General features: G+C 38.6%; 2 protein-coding genes across 10 annotated transcripts in view; both read right to left on the bottom strand.

Moving 5' to 3' along the window:
• Positions 1-2,558, bottom strand: part of PHTF1 (putative homeodomain transcription factor 1) — a 96,951-nt gene extending 94,393 nt beyond the window's left edge. For 7 of the 9 annotated variants that reach the window (XR_010137941.1, XR_010137942.1, XR_010137940.1 and 4 more), the window contains exons 1-2: positions 2,091-2,159; positions 1,092-1,148 (exon numbers count right to left, since the gene is read on the bottom strand). Coding sequence is in view for 2 of the 9 variants with exons in the window: in XM_024231931.3 (XP_024087699.2) it covers positions 1,092-1,148; positions 2,091-2,135 (102 nt within the window). In the remaining 7 variants the exon portion in view is untranslated. Of the gene's footprint in view, positions 1-1,091; positions 1,149-2,090; positions 2,166-2,449 lie in introns of those variants that run through there. The other 2 variants (XM_063718049.1, XM_054554060.2) reach the window with 2 other exon arrangements.
• A 6,178-nt stretch (positions 2,559-8,736) lies between these two features.
• RSBN1 (round spermatid basic protein 1) overlaps positions 8,737-18,866 on the bottom strand; it is a 48,258-nt gene continuing 38,128 nt past the window's right edge. The window contains exons 5-7 of the mRNA XM_024231921.2: positions 11,637-11,804; positions 10,514-10,622; positions 8,737-9,867 (exon numbers count right to left, since the gene is read on the bottom strand). Of these exons, the coding sequence (XP_024087689.1) occupies positions 9,394-9,867; positions 10,514-10,622; positions 11,637-11,804 (751 nt within the window). The 3' untranslated portion in view covers positions 8,737-9,393. The remainder of the gene's footprint in view (positions 9,868-10,513; positions 10,623-11,636; positions 11,805-18,866) is intronic.

The raw sequence follows: 18,866 nt of genomic DNA, 5'->3' as shown, positions 1-18,866 counted from the left end.
TTTTCCACATCTCAAGACTATCCGATTACATTTGGTTACCAAGCAACCATTCCATGACGAATTTGTACCAGCATCCCCAAATGGCTTAACCCCACAACTCTGACTTTGGAATATCAGAAGATAATTTAACCCTCTCCTCCCCTATTATAAGTTAATAAACTGGCATTCTGAATTATATAACAGTTTTTGGTCACTTGGTTAGTATAAAACAAGAATCCTCTCAGTTCTAAGAGCTGTGTAGAAAAAAGTTTAAGAACCTGAAAAACTTAAAACCATACTCTAGGCCGGGCGCGGTGGCTCACGCCTGTAATCCCAGCACTTTGGGAGGCCGAGGCGGGCAGATCACAAGGTCAGGAGATCGAGACCATCCTGGCTAACACGGTGAAACCCCGTCTCTACTAAAAATACAAAAAATTAGCTGGGCGTGGTGGTGGGCGCCTGTAGTCCCAGCTACTCTGGAGGTTGAGGCAGGAAAATGGCGTGAACCCGGGAGGCAGAGCTTGCAGTGGGCCGAGATCACGCCACTGCACTCCAGCCTGGATGACAGAGTGAGACTGTCTCAAAAACAAAACAAAACAAACAAACAAACAAAAACCCATACTCTAAGCCAGTGATTGAATAAAATGGGGGACCATAGGCTGGATTCAGGCCACAAATGGATTTTATTTGGCTTGCAGAGGAGGAGGATGAAGAGAAGGAAGAGTCTCTTAAAAATCCGACATAAAATGTACAATATATTTCATATAATAATGTGTATTTCCAGCTTCTCTTGAAAAATCTGAAACTCTGGCAATATTTGGACCTGCACTGCCATGTAGTAAAAACTAGCCAGAGCTAAGTAACCCCAGCCCTATTTATATGGGACATTTGCTCTCTAATTCATCATAGACCAACTCACTCCTTTCTGTTTTCCTGATAGTGAGGACAAAAATCAAGTGTCACTTCTCATTATGCTTGCACTGCTTTTCTTATAACCTTCAAAGATTAAAGAATGCCATACTGGTAGTTAAATGCAGTTTACCAGGTAAGTACAATTCCACTCTTCATATTAATGCAGTGAAACATAGGCAGAATCAAAGAAACCAATTTACCTTAATCTGAGTCTGTTCGATTGACTTTTCCCATATCTGCTGATCGTAGGCTCCAATCTGAAAGAGGGAGTAGTCTATTAGTTAAACGATGCAAAGGAAACCCTTACATTATTAAGTCAAGCCTCATAAAAGTCATGAGCCTATTAAGTATCAATATGCTATGTGGAAAATGTGCTTCTCAAGAGTTAGAATAAATTAATACTTCGAAGGACTGTTTCCTTCAAAAATCTAAAATAGCTGGACCTAAAAGTAAGTTCAAAAGCAATGCCCAAAATATTTCAAATTAATATTACCTTAAAAGATATTTCCATTTTTTGGGCGGGCATGGTGGCGCAAGCCTGTAATCCTAGCACTTTGGGAGGTGGAGGTGGGTGGATCACCTGAGGTCAGGAGTTTGAGACCAGCCTGACCAACATGGTGAAACTCCGTCTCTACTAAAATACAAAAAATTAGCCGGGCGTAGTGGTGGGCGCCTGTGATCCCAGCTACTCCAGAGGCTGAGCCCGGGAGGCGGAGCTTGCAGTGAGCCGAGGTCGCGCCATCGCCCTCCCGCCTGGGCAACAAGAGCGAAACTCCGTCTCAAAAAAAAATTTTAAAAATCCACTTCTTAAGGAAAAGAGCACTAGAAAAACTAGAGAGGAGTAAAAGATAAGGAACAGCTCAATAAGATTGTTGATAGTATCTGAGCTGTGCAGATACAGGTTTCATGTCTTTTTTGTTTTTAAGCAGTTTGATCAGAAGCAAACTTTCAAAGCATTGCGGTGGCATTGTGTATGCAGCCTGAAGGGAGGTGGCTTGTAAACCTTATTCTGGGACCTGGAACCGGGTTTAAAAGACATAATGACCTTGTACATCTTTTTTTTTTTTTCATTTATGTTGAAGTATACATGAACACCTGGCACTACCAAACTCGGGGGAAAGTAACATTATATTATTTGTGGGAGCTTTTTGCAGGAAGAATGCTTTCCAAATAAAAATATATATATATATTGGTATTACCTTCTTTTGGTACCACGATATAGCATCTCTCTCATTTGAGGCCATCTGTGTCTCCAGCCAGAGAATGGGATTTCACTGAAAATGAAGGAAAACCAATCGGTGAGTCCAGCTGCTGAAGGTTACTCTCCCAGTTTGGGTAGGACGCGAAAACCGCTTCTCTCAGCCTCTCCATGAGCTGCTCTTTCTCCAGCTGTTTGCCAGGGAAAACACAACAAACAAAAAAAACTGGCGCAGCGGCGACCGGAGAAGCCTCTGCAATATATCGGGCGAGCGTGTTCGTGGGTGCGGGGGAGGGGCAGGGGCGGCCGCTGGAGTCGCCCGGCACCCGCCTCCTTCGCTCGCCGGCGTCCGGCTCTCACCTATTGCCCGTTGCCCCGCGGGCCGGCGCCGGGGACCTTCGTCCTCAGTACCCAGGGTCCCACCGTGAGGCCGGGGGCGAGGCGGCGGGCCAGGCAAGCCGCATCTTCCCTCTAGGCGGAGACGCCGGCGAGGCCGTTACCATGGAGACCGCGGAGGCCGCCCCAGCCTCAGAGGCAGCCGGCCGCCCAGCGCCCTGAGGGCGGCAAATCGATCGCCGGTCCAAGCCCGCCTACAGGGTCACGGACTGACCAGAAAATAAGCAGAGAATGAACTGGAAAATGAGGGGGATTAAAAGTGAAGGCCTGCAGTCGCCACGGCAACAGCAAAAGGCTTTGTTCCCAGCTGGAAAAGACAAGTGCAAAGGCCCCGGACCCCGAGAGCCCGGGAGCCCGGGAGGCGGCGGCGGCTGCTGCGCTCGTCTTCTCCGGGCCGCGCCGGGCTGCAGTGACTCAGCCGCCTGAGATCTGGGTTAGAGCTGCTCAGCCGACCACCGGCCGCCAGCCTTCGGCTTCCGCTTTCCGGCTTTCGCCGCCGAGGTGGCTCCGCCCCTGGCCTGGGCCTTCCCGCCCAGCCTCGGTCCAGGCTCCGGGTCCGAGGACCTGGGGAGTCGCGCGGCGATCGATGGCCAAGAGCAGCTCCCTCAGATCACCCTTCAGGCCTCAGCTTAAAAGTCATTTCCTCACAAACGACTCTCCCATCCAGCGGTCTAAAGGAGGTCGGTCCTGATACTCTGGTAGCTCCCGGCTCACGTCTTTGTGGCACTCATTTTCGTGTTTCATGGCTTAATCTCTGTTCCCCAGTGGGCTGTGGGCTCCATGAGGTCAGAGACTGGGGCCTGGCACAAGCCTGGCACTTAGGTTCCCAATGTTTGTTGAGCGAACGAATCAATGTTTGCGTGAATTTACGCTGCCCTGGGAGGAAGGGCCAGGCTGCAGCTTAGTGACTCCCTTCCTCTCCCGCCCCTCAGCAGCTCTGGGTCTGGAGCTTTCTAGTGCTCAAAGGTGTAGGGGGAAAAGAGGAACAAGTATTGGGCAGTCACAGCTTTTTCCAAAATAGGGTAAAGTTAGGTGGCGGCAGGAACAGGTTAATTAGGGCCTACAGAGGTCAGGAGAAGGAAAGAAAGGTTGAACCCTAAAGTGAATATTTAAGGATACGTTAAAAGGATTTTTAGGCTGCTTTTTTTTTTGGGGGGGGGCCATTAATGGAACACTGTCCCCTTACAGCCATTCTCCCCACCTTATTTGAAGCCGTGTTCTTGCTGGCCCACAGCGTGTAGCATCTGGGTCAGAGAAAGCTAATGACAGATGATAGCTTCCACTTAAGAAAGCCTAAGAGGCGCGGTACTCAATGTTTTGCAGACATTATTTCTTATCATCTATTGAGTGGGCACCAGGTGGAAGTTATCCCATTTCACTGATGAGGAAAATCGACTAAGCTAAAATAACTACCACAGGACTAAGTTTTACAAATTATTTCACCCAGCCTGGGCGCAGTGGCTCACGCCTGCAATCTGAGCGCTTTGGGAGGCCGAGGCGGAAATGTAGCTTGAGCACAGGAGTTTGAGACCAGCCTTAGCAACATGGTCAGACCCCATCTCTTAAAAAAAAAAAAATTAGCCGGGGGTGGTGGCGCGCACCTGTAGTCCCAGCTACTTCGAAGACTGAGGAGGGAGGCTCGTCTGAGTCCACGAGTTCGAGGCTGTAGTGAGCTATGATTGCACCACTGCACTTCAACCTAGGCAACAGAGACCTGTCTCAAATAAAGTAAAAATTATTTTACCCTTATTTTTATATTGCACACATTGGCAGTGGTTTCCTTCTGCTTTTGCTCCTTGACAGCTTTTCCTTTCCTTAGTGCTAAACATTACAATTCTGTTGGGCTTCAAGACAAATGGCCAACTTGAAAAAAGAGATAAATGACAAGTGAAAAACGTTGAATTTTGCACACCTAAATATTTAACCTCAATTACATTAATAGCAAAAGTACTTTACTTCACTGTTTGGCACACAGAAGATTTTCGGGGAGTGTGTGGAGGAACTGAATCAGGTAAGAAGTATTAGAGAATAGTGGTAAGTAGCAAACCATTTTACAGGTGCCCTGTTGGAAACTATTCAGTGCTTCCTAAGGCTACCAGCGAACAAGGTCTGAATCCTTGCTCCCAACCAATAATCTGTGATCTTAAGCAATTTATTCAACTAACAAGCCTGTTTTCTCACCTGTATTATGGAGATAGTTACCTTCTTAAGAATGTGAAGATTAAATGAGAAACCCTCATATAAACTGCCTGGCCCATCACAGTTACTCAAAAAATGTGAAGTCCCTTTCTTTTCCTTTCCTAGACAGAACCAAAGGCTTAGGACAGGTACCTCAATTAAAGATAAGTTCACACAAAAACTGATGAGGAAAGAAATCCATTTTGTTGTGTCGCATTAATACATCAATGACATAAAAGTCTATACACCATCTTCATTAATACTCAATGCACTTTCAAGAAAATCCACATCACCGGAATAAAAATTTAAGACTGTCCTCTTTTAAGTAGATACACACCAATTTAAGCAATTAAGAGGCATAACTAAAACAAATGTCAAGTGTATTTTTTCTTCTTCCCCCAAACTAATTGCATCTCAATATGGATGGAATTTTCCCCAGACATCTTTAGGAAAGAAGTCATAAGATTTTCTAAAAATTTTTTTTGTAGTAGGGGATACAGTAGGTGAGGGATTCGTCCTCTAAAAACAGGTTCCAGGTATTTAGAACTCACATATGCTATGCATTTTGTGATGAAACACCAGTTAAAGGACAAATCAGACTTTTTTTATTAAAAAAATACTTTACAGGAAAAAAAAAAACTATGCATTCCATTGTCCTATTTTACAAAGAAATAGCTTAACAATTTAACACACTTAGACAGCTACAAAAAAGCACTGTGTTAAAAGGATTATTCACACAAATTTAGATTTAAGACTATTCATTAAAAACCTTTTTAAAACACTCGTTAATGTCAATAAACAAACTAAGGCCACACAACGCAAATAGTCCGCCAGGCAAATATACATTTCATCTATATGCAAAGACCTCTTAGATAAATAAAAGCCACAGGAAAAAAAGTCTTAGCTGCCAATCAAAATGGAGTTTAGTCACAGAAAACACTATTACATGAAAATTTACAACATGTGATAGTAGTACATAAGTATTTCTTTAGAGAGAATTGAAAAGTGCTATATTTTAAGAGACAGTGGTCTCAACTACATGCACAAGTGGATCCTAAAAAATGTATGAAGAAAATGGAAGGCCATAATATTTATGGAGAGATACTTGCTTTTAAAGCAACAAACTTTCAAGACAAGGATAGGTCCCTTACGTGCTAAAGAAAAACATTTGTACTGTGCATTTCCTCTACTTGCATGGCCAATAAATACAGCTACAACCTGTTTGAAAAACAAAACAGCACAGATGTGAACCTCTGGCATGTGCTAGCTAGTGAAAGGTTTTTAAAAACCTGTAGCAATGATAAAACAGATTAGAAAGATACAAAATTACCCTAAAGGCATAAATGCAAATAAATTTTTTATGGCAAATACAGATGAAAATATAATGGGCTAATATTAATGATTAAGAATATATTCACTAAGGGTTTTCATGGATTTGGGAGTCTTGTTCCTATATTAGCTTTCATTCTAGACAATTAATATTTATATAGGGAAAGGCAATAAGCAAGTTTTTTCCAGTCATTAAGTGTGACTTTTATGCCTAGTAAGACTGATGCAAGACATCTTTTCCCAAAGTTTAGCAAAGAACTTTAATAAGCTCCTTTTTCCCCCTACAAGAGCTTTTAATATTAGTCAACTGGTATTCCAACTGCCTCTTAAGGGGAAAGGGCACTTTTCAAAAGTCTTTCACTAAAAAATAATAAAAGTACCAGTTAAACAAATTCTAAGTACTGAATAAGCAAATTAAAGGTACAATTAAACCTAGGAATCAATTTTTAGAGTTAAACTTTGGAGGAGAGAACATACTATGTAGGTTTTTATTATTATTGCTTTATGAATTTGGGTTACTGCTTTGAATCATCATCCTACTCCTAGCATATCTTGGTATAGAGAATTACTTCTGGGGCAAGAGGAAGACTTTCATCCTTTTTAATGAATACCATGAAATTATTCTACTTTACTAAGTTAGGAATATTCATTTATTGGGTCCTTTCCATAAGCACATTTAAAAACCATCCCTCTGCTCCACAAAATATTAAAACTTATAGCCACATTGTGCAAGTAATCTCAAGAGCTGGCACAACGGATAATATACCAAAAAGGAAGATCAGCTTAAATTTCAGTTACAACTTCACTGCCATCACTACTTTAACAAATCAGAAGACTCCAGATTGCTCCATGCCTCACTCCACCAAACCAAATAATTTAATGATTTAGAAAAATTGCAATCATTTGTATCACTAAACTAGGATACAGCTTTGAAAGCAGTAAAAAACGCAAAACTTCTGCTTTTATACTCATCAGTCTTTAAAGCATGCTATTAAAATCTAATACTCACATAGGACATTCAGTTTTCAGATACGTTACTAGCTAAATGTTTCTTTTCATTCTATTGTAATTCTAACATACAATGAATTTATTAGTACATGATTTTAAACATTTTTATTGTACTCTTTTAATGTGTTTATATTGGAGGTGAGGGTAGAATGTTTTATAAAAGGAAAATGGGGATTTGCTTTTGATTGTAGGTCTTTGCAGATCCGCTGGTTCCTGAGTGATAATACATAGTGCTGGCTGTCAGGAGACAGTCTCCTTGTTTATTAGCAATGACCAGCTTGGATGACAGATGGCATCTGCTGGATGGCAAGTGGGAGATGGGGAAATCGGATCTTGGAAGACAAGAAAAAATTAAAAAAAAAAAAAATTTTTTGCTTTAACAGCCTTCTCTTCATGATTATTTTTAAAAGCAAATGTTGCCTGAGAAGAATTTTACTTTGCACAGCCTGGTAAAGCTCTTCTGGACAGAAAAATAAAAACAAGAAATAACCCAAACCCACACACTTTGTGATTAAACCCCTTCCCAACAAAATAACAAAAAACACCCTCAAAGGCAGGTCCCGTTAAAAACTAGTCTGGATAAACTGGAATTTACCCTAGAATTTATACCCAAGATTTAAAAACACCCCTGCAATAATCACATTACCTTTCATACCATTCTAATTACCTTATTTACAAAGATAACTAAAGCCAACATCACTTCCAAATTCATAAATGGTTTACATTGAAATGTATCCCTATTTGTCTTCATCCTTTGTAACAGAGAATACATACATATACATATATATAAGGAATAATACAGATTCTAACTAATCACTGCAGTATTTGCTGATGGTTACTTTTCTATCGGTTTACACAGTGACCTCTATACTTTGCTAATATGCATTTAACTACACAACAATATTGCACAAAGTAATATTTATATAAGATTTAACCTATTTCAGAATATTTTAGAGAAAATTCATATTTGATATTTCAAAAGATGCAGCTAAGTTTTCATGGTGACAGACATAATAAAGCAGCATCTTGTATTTTTTTTTTTTTTTGCCTATGTTAATGTAAATATTTCAAATCTTACCATCCAGGAAAAAAAAAAATCTCCAAATTGCACTGTAACCAGGGAGATACAAGAATCTGGTCTTAGGTGTGGGGAGTACTCTTCCATTAATAAACAAAAGGCCTACTGTATTATTAACTAAGAGAAAGTATAATGTGAATCATGTTAACATTCTAAAATAACAGAAAGTTAGGACCATACTAGCAATGTGAACTGTGCCTGTTTGAAAAGAAGATTTAAATACTCAGGCACTAAGCATTAGCCTACCTGAAACTCTAGGATGAAGTCTAGTGCTGTATTCTTTCTTAGAAAATAGCAACACAGAGTAATAGTAAATAAACCCAGGTATTCACCAGTTAAAACTGTGAATTGAAGTGTCTCAGTAGTAGATATTTATCATGAAGAGGTTGATGCCAAGTGACAAGAATAGTTTATCATAAGATTGATGCTCAAAATATGGCAGCCTCATCAGAAAGACTATTATTATTCTCTAAGTTTAATAGTTGTGATCAGTTTAGGAAGCAAAATTATCCCCACAAAATGTGAGGATGCCAGGAAGCAGAACAATAGAGTATCATGTCAACATTATCTCTTTTACCCAAAATATCTTCCATAGTTAGCATATATTCTAGAAGAGATTAATGAGCCATGGATAATGAATGACCAAGGACTATTCATCTTTAGATTTTTTTTTAATTGAAATATCCACTGGGCTTTAAATAACAGATACAAAAAAAAGACAGTTTGGATCAGAAAGTGCTGTGCTTTCTCTTTTGTTAAGAAACCAGAGAGCCACTGAAATTTCCTTGGAAACTACTTGTTATTTGTGGTTAGAACTAAATAACTGACTTGCCCATGTACCAGATGCAGAAATTCTTTCCTGCAACCTATGCCATTTTCACTGTAGAAACTGAACCTGTGCCATAAAGACACAAGTACTAAACCATAAATCTTATTTATCTATAAAAACAGCAAATATGGCAAGAGACAAGGCAAGATAAAATTAAGGGAAGTGAATAATTTACCAAATAAGAATCTGTTATTCCAGAGAATTCTCATTTTGATTTGAAGAAGAGATTGAATTGTTACCTCACACCTTAAAACAGAAAGTAGCAGCAGACCCACTATTACATACTGTACTAACGGGATAAGATACAACTCTTAACTTTGCATAATCTGTGTAAAAAAGATATGCTTGACATTTGTGGAATGTCATTTCTCTTTATAGAATTATAGGCAAGATTTCTCCAATAAAACTTAACTTAAGCCAGTTATAAAACTATAACTTCACATCAAAATTTAAAAAAGTTAAAAAATGTGTTTGAATATGTACATATCACACAGAAGTGGTTGAATGTTCTTGCAGATTGTGTTGCTGGTCAGAGTCCAGTCTACTTTCCACTTTTAAAACTGGAATAGGCTGAGTCTTCTGATCTTGCTGTAGATTAAGTTCTGATGCAGGTGGGAAGGATGATGAAGCAGTTGTCAACAGCTGAATCTCTGTGCATGTTTCTTCAGATTCAGTTTTTATCCTCACACATTGGGAGTCAACTTCTAATTCTCGCTTTCCAGTTAAACCACAGTCCATGTTAGAATTGCTTTCTGTGTTTTGAGTGGCTTCCACAACAGGGTGGTACTGTTTAAGCCTTATATGCCAGGCTAAGCTGCACACTGCCGAAACTGTTTTGAACTGATGAATGACATTTCTAGGGATGAAGTAGATATCATTGTCGCAAAGCTGAATTCTAGCATAACGAATGCCTTCCCGCCTCATTTGGTTTAGTTTAGCTTCATCTACCCACTGTACGCACTGAAGAAAGAAAAAAGTTATGTGAGACTTTAAAATATCTAATAATTTAGTCAAATGAAATATTATAATTAGCAAAGGAAAACAGTAGAAACAAAATGTGTTATAACAACAATCAAATTAAAATTAAGCAACACTAAATGATAGGTAACTTTCTAAAAATTCTTGTAATGCTTGGGAAATTATTTTCCTCCTATTTTACTACCTCTTTAGTAACAAAGTACAGGTTAAAATCAGAATGGCCTAGAGAATTATTTAAGTATTTCAAAGTACGACTAAGTATCAATATTCTTTACCAAACATAAAGGCAACATGTTTTCTTTTCTTTTAGTGTGTCTTTCAGCCTTTTGCAGTTGAGGGGACACAGTGCAATGGGGTTAACAAGTGAGACAGCTCATGGCCATAACTGAGCCGCCTGGGACCTCTAACCATCCCACGCCCACCTGGTATCCCAAAGATTGAAAGGATTTCAAGCATTCTGCTTGGGAAGCTCTGTTTAAATGATTTTCAGCACCACCCCCACCCCAGTCTTTAACAGTAATAAAATTAAACTCACTATCCCACATATCAGACTGTAAGATAAAATTCAAAATAAAATGGGTATATTTACTTCCAATATCACAAATGGTAATAAAAAATAAATTATTACCTGGGAAACTGGAGGTTCATGAAGATCTAACTGAAGTCTTTGTACAACATCAGTAAAATCCTCAGCATGAAAACAAATCACATCTTTGGTTATGCGAGGTTGGTCACTCCTAAGATTAACAAAATTAAGTTTCAGCGACAAACATCTCACAATGAAAAATAATGACAAATTTCAGTTCTTTTGTTCTTGGAAATGCTTCTACTAGCAGAGAAATAGATGCATAGTTTCTAAGGACTAGGTATACAATTTTTTTTAATTTAAAAAAACTAAAACTTAAAAAGCCATAAAAATCAGATTTGCTGTTGTAAAATTAAAACAAAAATGGCTAAAAAGAATAGTTTTATTCTAAACTAGATGCATTTGCAGTCCTCTCACCACTTTGTATCTCCATGTCCTGAGCTTTGTTAAAACTGGGCCCCAACAGAATATAAAATGGTTTAGCCACTATGGACAACAGTCTGGCAGTTTCTCAAAACATTACAAACAGAACTACCATATAATCCAGCAACTTCACTCCTGGGTGTATAGCCAAAATAATTGAATGCAGGGACATGAAGAGATATTTATACACCCATGTTCACACCAGCATTATTCACAAAAGCCAAAAGGTGGAAGCAACCCAAGTGTCCACTGATGGATAAACTGATTAACAACATGTGGTATATACATACAATGAATTATTATTCAGCCTAAAAAGGGAAGGAGATTCTGACCCTTGCTACAACACAGATGAACCTGGAGGACAATGCTAAAAGAAATAAGCCAGCCACAAAAAGATAAACACTATATGATTCCATCTATATGAAATATGTAAAGTAGTCAAATTCATAGAAACAGAAAGTAGAATGATGGTTACCAGAGCCTGGGGGTGAGAGTAAAAGAGGAATTGTTGTTCAATGAGTATAGAGTTACAGCCTTGCAAGATGAAAAGGTTCTGGAGCTCTGTTTCGTAACAATGTAAATATGCTTAACTCTACCAAATGTACATTTAAAAATGGTTAAGATGGCAAACTTTATGTGTATTTTACCGCAATTTAAAAAACTGGTCCTAAACCTTTTAAATAGAGTCCACATTGTCTTACACAATATTAACCAACCTTGCAGTTGAGTTCAATTAACTCACCATTCACCAAATTGTACAGCTTTCAAAACTCCAACAGCAGCCGTACTCTGCCAGTCAAACCCCTGACCTACATGATCAGCGTGAGCTCTAGTCCTATCTTCAAAGAGGACTTCGCGGGGTTCACTGGTCCGAGGTAGGTACTGGAGATTTTTTATTTCATTCATTGATCTAGAGTTGATTTGGTTGTTAAACAAAGGGTAAGCAAGGAAGAAAGAGACCAAAAAAAAAATTAATTAATAGCAGTAAGGCAAAAAAGTCTGCTAAAATACCAGATTTAAATAAGATGAGGACTGAGAAGGGTTCAATGATTATGATCATTAGCATTTAATACACTATATTATAATGCTTAATGTAATTACCTTCCTCTCCCTGTGTGCCATAATAAAGCTGAAAATATATCTTAGATTAGGCTCAAATGTAGTGCTTCTGTTCTATCAACAGAAAATAAAAGTCAAAGTTTAAGGCTTCTTTACCCTCATTCATCTTATTTCCAACTCTCAAAATATGCTACTAGTGAGGCTGCCCTCACACAGTTAATAAAAATTCTGGATGGAAATATAGCTATAATTAAGCATTAATCAGGCTGCACTTAGACCCACTTTCTTGTAACTAAAAGTCAGGTAACACTAGATACTGACCATTTGCATCCCCATTGTTCCTACAGATAGAATTTCTTGAAGTGGGAAAACCTTTTTGGGGGGAAAAAAAAATATATATATATATATACTTTTTTTAAAAAAGAATTCTAGTGTTAGCATCATAAGGCTTTTGTTTAAGATAGAATCTCCGATGTTAAGAATGGCTTAAGCAGATCCTGAATTCTGGCAAAACAGCTGCTGCCAACCAATTTAAAGACCCCCATAGAAAAACCTAATCAGCATGATAATAGTTTATTCATCTCTTTGTCCATGACTTCACTTTGTACTCTCGGACCAATGAACATCTCCACACATCAGCCCATTCCAAAACCTTTAAAAACCCTAACCCCCAAACTCCTCAGGGAGACAGATTTGAGATTTCCTTCCATCTCCTCCTTTAGTGGCCCTACAATTAAACTTTCTCTGTTGCAATCTGCTGTTTTGGTGTACTGACTTGCCACGTGCATCAGGCAATGACCCTATTATAGTTAAACTAGAGTTCTGATTCAAGATTGCAAATCAGGCATCCATGTTATCTCCTTCTACATTAAAATGAAAGTAAAAGTCTTCAAACCAATAATGGGGGAAGTGAGGATTAGATGGGAGAATGGATTAGAGTACAGATGAAACAGAATTAGCCATGAGTTGACAGCTGTTGACTGTATATTAAACACACAGCAGTTTATTATATTGTTTTCTGCTTTTTTATGTGCTCAAGAATTTCTAAGTATAATAATCTAAAGATGATAGTGAATAAGAAGCAACAAAGGAAATGAATTAATGAATGAGCAATATCAACAAACTTTTGCAAGATGGAAAATGATCATAGTACCTGAGACTAATAAAACTGAGCAGAAAAAGCCACAGGCATAGAATACACAAGAAGGGATCAGCAGCCAAAAAGGCAGCAGACCTGCCCAACAGACCTTGGAAAAGCCTGAGTCCAAAAAGAAGCCAGGCATAATAATGATGAACAGAAATGAAGTGAGGCTGAGAAAAGGGGAATTAAAGTGAAATTCTGCAAATAAACAAGTCATCCCTGCAGGTAGAAATGTAGACAGGCATTTAGCCCTACATGGAGTAGACTATGGCTACCCACCCAGCATCCATTCCTCCCCTTTAATTCCCTGACAGAACCCTAATTTTCATTAGGCATCTCATTCTGCCCTGTATGTGACCTCATTCACAAACTCCAGAGTTAATTTCTGATGAGTCCTGGTAAATTATGGTAAGCTCATTTCCCCTGACAGTGACTGACTTAGGAATAGTCATGAACTGATTCTGTCTAATAGTATGAAAGGACATATGCTGAAGAGACTTCTGGGAAGTTTCCTAGCTCCTAAGAAAGAAGTACAAGAAAAGATACTATCTTCTATTAGATATAGCCGAATCAAGATGTGATGTCTAGAACTGCCTCAGCCATCTAGCAACTATAAAGGGAGCTAGTGTTAAGTACATAGCCTAGGGCAAGACAATGTTAGAACAGAGAAAAGGAAAGAATCTGGTCCCTTGATAACAGCACTGACACACTGACCATATGGTGCCTAGAACCAACCTCTCTGGACTTCTCGATATACAAGACAGACATTTTATTTTATAAAGAAGCTTGAACCAAAATTTTTGTTGCTTATAGCCAAAAACATCCTGATAAACTTTCAGCCAGAAAAACTGCACATTCTCTAAACACATGGAAATTGCCACAAAAATAGAACATAATCCTCTGAAATTTGGGCACGTCATTTAGTGTCCATTTCTATGCCTGTTCACTCTAAGTTGACAACTGACAATTGTCTACCTGTTGACAAGACTCACCAAAATATAAATAGAACTCACAATAAACCCAATGCTTTATTTTAAAATATGAATGGGTCAACCAAGAATCACCAGCTTCTGAAGATAGCAGCCTGACAGAGAAAAACCAAAATGAACAACGCTAAAATTTTAAAACACCAAAGAAAGGTTAGAAGACAAAAGTCCAGTAAATGTCTCAGAATCAAAAGCAAAAAGATAATAGGAAATATGAGGACCATCAAACCAGGAGATCTATTATTCAACCAATAGTAGTTTCAGAAAGAAAGAAGAGAAAATGAAGAAGAAATTACCAAACCAATTAAGTAAGAAAAATTATCAGAAAGAAAGGAGACATGAATCTTTCAATTTAAGGTGACTACTAAACAACAAAAAGTATAATTAAGAAATAAGAATGAAAGACTCAAGACATATCATTGTGAAATTTCAGACTGCTAATGATAGAGGATGCTATAAAGCTTGCAGACAAGAAAAAAATAGGCTACCTACAAAAGAATAAAAATTACACTAGCATTAGGACTTCTCATAAATAATATTAGATGCCAGAAGACAATAGAGCACTGCTAAAAATACTAAAAATACTAAGAGACAACACAACTTCTGGACTTCAGCTAAATTATAAATCATGTTTATTAACAGAAAAAGAAATTTTCAGACATATAACTCAGAATACCTCCTTTTTCTTAGACTATTCCTTGAGAATGTGTTTAAGCAAGAGAAGGAAATAAGTCTAGGAAAACAACAACCATAGGTTAATGCAGAAAAGCATTAAATAGGAAGTCCTACGTGGATAACTGAAATAAGCCTTCTATAGGCAGAACACGGAGTTCCAAAAGATATCCACATAAAAAAACTGATATGTTACAGCAGACAGTATGAAAAAAATTCTAAAAGGCATGAGGATATGACAAAAGAACAGAATGCTAGGTAACTACCAACACCAATACTCTCTCAAAAAAAAAAAAAAAAAAAAAAAGGGTTATAAAAGAAAGCCATAGTCAAACAGATGAGAAAGTCAGCGTGGTTCTGGAAGTAATGTACCTTAACTCTAACCCTATAAGCAGTAAGGAGAATGGAAGCAATAAATAAAAAGATGGGAAGCAATAAAGAGAACAGAAGATATTTAGGATGGTCAAGAAAAGTTTATGTTCCTACCTCAAAAAAAAAAAAAAAAAGATGGTAATCAGAAACTGCAGGAAAAACAGAACACTTTTTTATGTTCCTACCTCAAAAAACAGGGCAATCAGAAACTGCAGGAAAAACAGAAGACTTTTTTTTTAAAGAAGTTATGATACCAAATATAAAACTTTCAAAAAATGTGACACGGTTTTAAGTACGTAGGTGAAATATAGAAAAGAAAGATGCTTTTGTATATTCTTCCTTTGAGTGATGACATAATATTGAAACCTTAGAATATGAATTAATAACTTAATAGCTGGGTCTGCAGTAAACATAGCTAGCCATAAAATTTTAGAATCTACTTATTGACAAGGCATGTAAGACCTAATGATAATTTTAAAACAGAATATGAATTAACCCCAGCAATGTGTAGGGACAGCTGACCGAAAGAAGAAATGAGGAGGAAGAGGATAAAGTAGGGGTCATCTAACTATTCAGAGAACAGGTAAGAGGACGGAATACCTGCTATCATACCAAAAATTCAAAACCTGTATAAAAACATGACATGTATATCATACATATATACAACTAGTATATACACAAGATTAAAAAAAAATTTTAATTAAAAACCCTGCCAAAGCCTTTTTAAAAAAGTATTATAAACAAATGGGTTTTGCCTCTTGTAAAAATATATTTGCCTCTGGGAAGGAAAAGTGGGCAGGATTTTCCATTGTAAGTCTTGCTGTATTATTTGATTTTTTAAAAACTCTGTACACATATTTCTTTAACTCTAGAGTTCATAAATCCAAAGATCGGCTTCAGTAGCAGTGTCCTTGGTAACTGAACAGCTTCTCACATTTTTATTCCACCATTTTCCGCAACTAGTTTTCACTAACACAAAAAGATGGACATTAGTGTTTACATTTTGATTCATTCAATTCTAATTCAAAATGCTTCTGAATGCCTCACTTAAGAATATTTAATACCAACAGAAATAAAATTTGATGGCACCTCAGATGCATTATTAAATAAATGATGTTGGTACAGCTGCCTAACTACCTGGAAAAAAATGTAAATCTCTTCCTCTATACTGAAGCCAATTCCAGGTGGATTAAATATGTAAATACTGAAATCACAGAAGTACTAAGAGAAAATGTAGGTGAGTATTTTATAACACTGAATAAAAGAAGGCTCTTCTAAGCCTATTACTAAAGAAGAAACCTTAAAAGATAGATCATATAAACAAAAATTTCTGTAAGTAAAGAAAAAAACACTAAAGCTGAAAGACAAAAAAAGAGAAAAACTTGGAACAGAAGGGAAAAAAAGCTTAATAGTCATAATATATATGGGATTTTTACAAAAGAAAAATACCAAAATATAAATATGTATAAAGGAAATTAAAAGGAAATCACCAAAGACAAAATAAGAAACCCCTCAAAAAATAGCAAATTAAAATGAGACATTTTTGGGTTGGGCATAGTGGCTCACGCCTGAAATCCCAGCACTTTGGCAGGCCGAAGTGGCTGGATCCCTTGAGGCCAGGTGTTTGGGATGAGCCTGGCCAATATGGCGAAACCCCTCTTTACTAAAAATACAAAAATTAGCCAGTCGTGGTGGTGCACACCAGTAATCCCAGCTACTTGGGAGGCTGAGGCATGAGAATCACTTAAACCCGGGAGGCAGAGGTTGCAGTGAGCCAAGATCGCACCACTGCACTCCAGCCTGGGTGACAGAGCAAGACTCTGTCTAAAACAATTTTTTAAAATAAAATAAAATGAGACATTTTTATCCAATCAGATAATATAGTTAAAAATGTTAGTGGAGCGTATGAGAAAAAGGGAACTGTATTATATGAGTGGGTATATAAATTGGTACATTTCTGGAAGCCCATTAGAAATGTGTATACTTTGAGACTTTAGGAATTTTTACTAAGAATATAAACACGCATGGCCGGGTGCAGTGGCTCACGCCTGTAATCCCAGCACTTGGGGAGGCTGAGGCGGAAGGATCACAAGGTCAAGAGATCGAGACCATCCTAGCCAACATGGTGAAACCCCGTTTCTACTAAAAATACAAAAATTAGCTGGGCATGGTGGTGCATGCCTGTAGTCCCAGCTACTTGGGAGGCTGAGGCAGGAGAATCATTTGAACCCGGGAGGCGGAGGTTGCAGTGAGCCGAGATCGCGCCACTGCACCCCAGCCAGGCAACAGAGTGAGACTCCGTCTCAAAAAATATTAAAAAAAAGAAAACAAACACGCATATGCACAAACATACATATCTACCAAACTTCCATCCATATACAATCAGTGGTATGCTCTATATATTTTACATCTGACTTGAGGGTCAGGGGAGGTGGCTGATTTTAGCTGATTTGCTGATTTCTATGGTACAAATACACCTAACACGAATGATTTCCAGTTACTAACGGGACATCACGCAATGTGGAATTGGAAAGTGATGCTAATGACAGCCTTTGTGAACAGGTACAAACTGGCTCCAGCATGCCAGTATCATGTTTTCAAAATACTGTTTACATTGAAAACCTGGGAAAAAATTAGACTAATAAAGAGTTGGTAAGGGCCAACTCTTTTTTAATTAAAATTTAAAAAAAAAAACCAACAGGCCGGGCACGGTGACTCACACCTGTAATCCCAGCACTTTGGGAGGCCGAGGCGGGTGGATCACGAGGTCAGGAAATTGAGACCATCCTGGCTAACACAGTGAAACCCCATCTCTACCAAAAATAAAAATAAAAATTAGCCGGGCATCATGGCGGGAGCCTGTAGTCCCAGCTACTCGGGAGGCTGAAGCAGCAGAATGGCGTGAACCCGGGAGGAGGAGCTTGCAGTGAGCCGAAATCGCGCCACTGCACTCCAGCCTGGGTGACAGAGCGAGACTCCATCTCAAAAACAACGACAACAACAACAAAAAAAACAACCAGCCAGGCATGGTGGCAGGCACCTGTAGTCCCAGATACTTGGGGGGACTGAGGTGGGAGGATCACTTGAGCCCGGGAGGTAGGCTACAGTGAGCCCTGATCATGCCACTGCACTCCAGCCTAGGTGACAGAGTAAGACTGTCTCAAAGAAAAAACAAAAACAAAACCAAGAATTGCTTAAATAAATCTTGATAACAACCATACAGTAAAAATTCCCAAGTTTTAAAGTAAACATCACACAAAGAATGGATTTTGTAAAAAGATTATTTATGGCAATATATAATTTGAAAGGTTAATATGCCTAAATGGTGGCTTTCTGCCTTTTTTTTTTTTTTTTTTTGGAGATGAAGTCTTGCTCTTGTCCCCCAGGCTTGAGTGGAGTGGCACAATCTCGGCTCACTGCAACCTCCGCCTCCTGGGTTCAAGCAATTCTCCTGCCTCAGCCTCCCAAGTAGCTAGGATAACAGGCGGCTGCCACCATGCCCAGCTAATTTTTGTATTTTTAGTAGAGATGGGGTTTCACCATGTTGGCCAGGCTAGTCTCAAACTCCTGACCTCAGGTGATCCGCCTGCCTTGGCCTCCCAAAGTGCTGGGATTACAGGTGTGAGCCACCATGCCCAGCCTGCCTTCTTTCTACTCTTCTTTTTTTTTTCTTTTTGAGATGAGTCTCACTCTGTCCTCCAGGCTGGAGTGCAGAGGCACCATCTCAGCTCACTGCAACCTT

Source organism: Pongo abelii, chromosome 1, assembly GCF_028885655.2.
Source record: "Pongo abelii isolate AG06213 chromosome 1, NHGRI_mPonAbe1-v2.0_pri, whole genome shotgun sequence".
Taxonomy (NCBI): domain Eukaryota; kingdom Metazoa; phylum Chordata; class Mammalia; order Primates; family Hominidae; genus Pongo; species Pongo abelii.
This window is presented reverse-complemented; position numbering and strand designations above follow the sequence as displayed.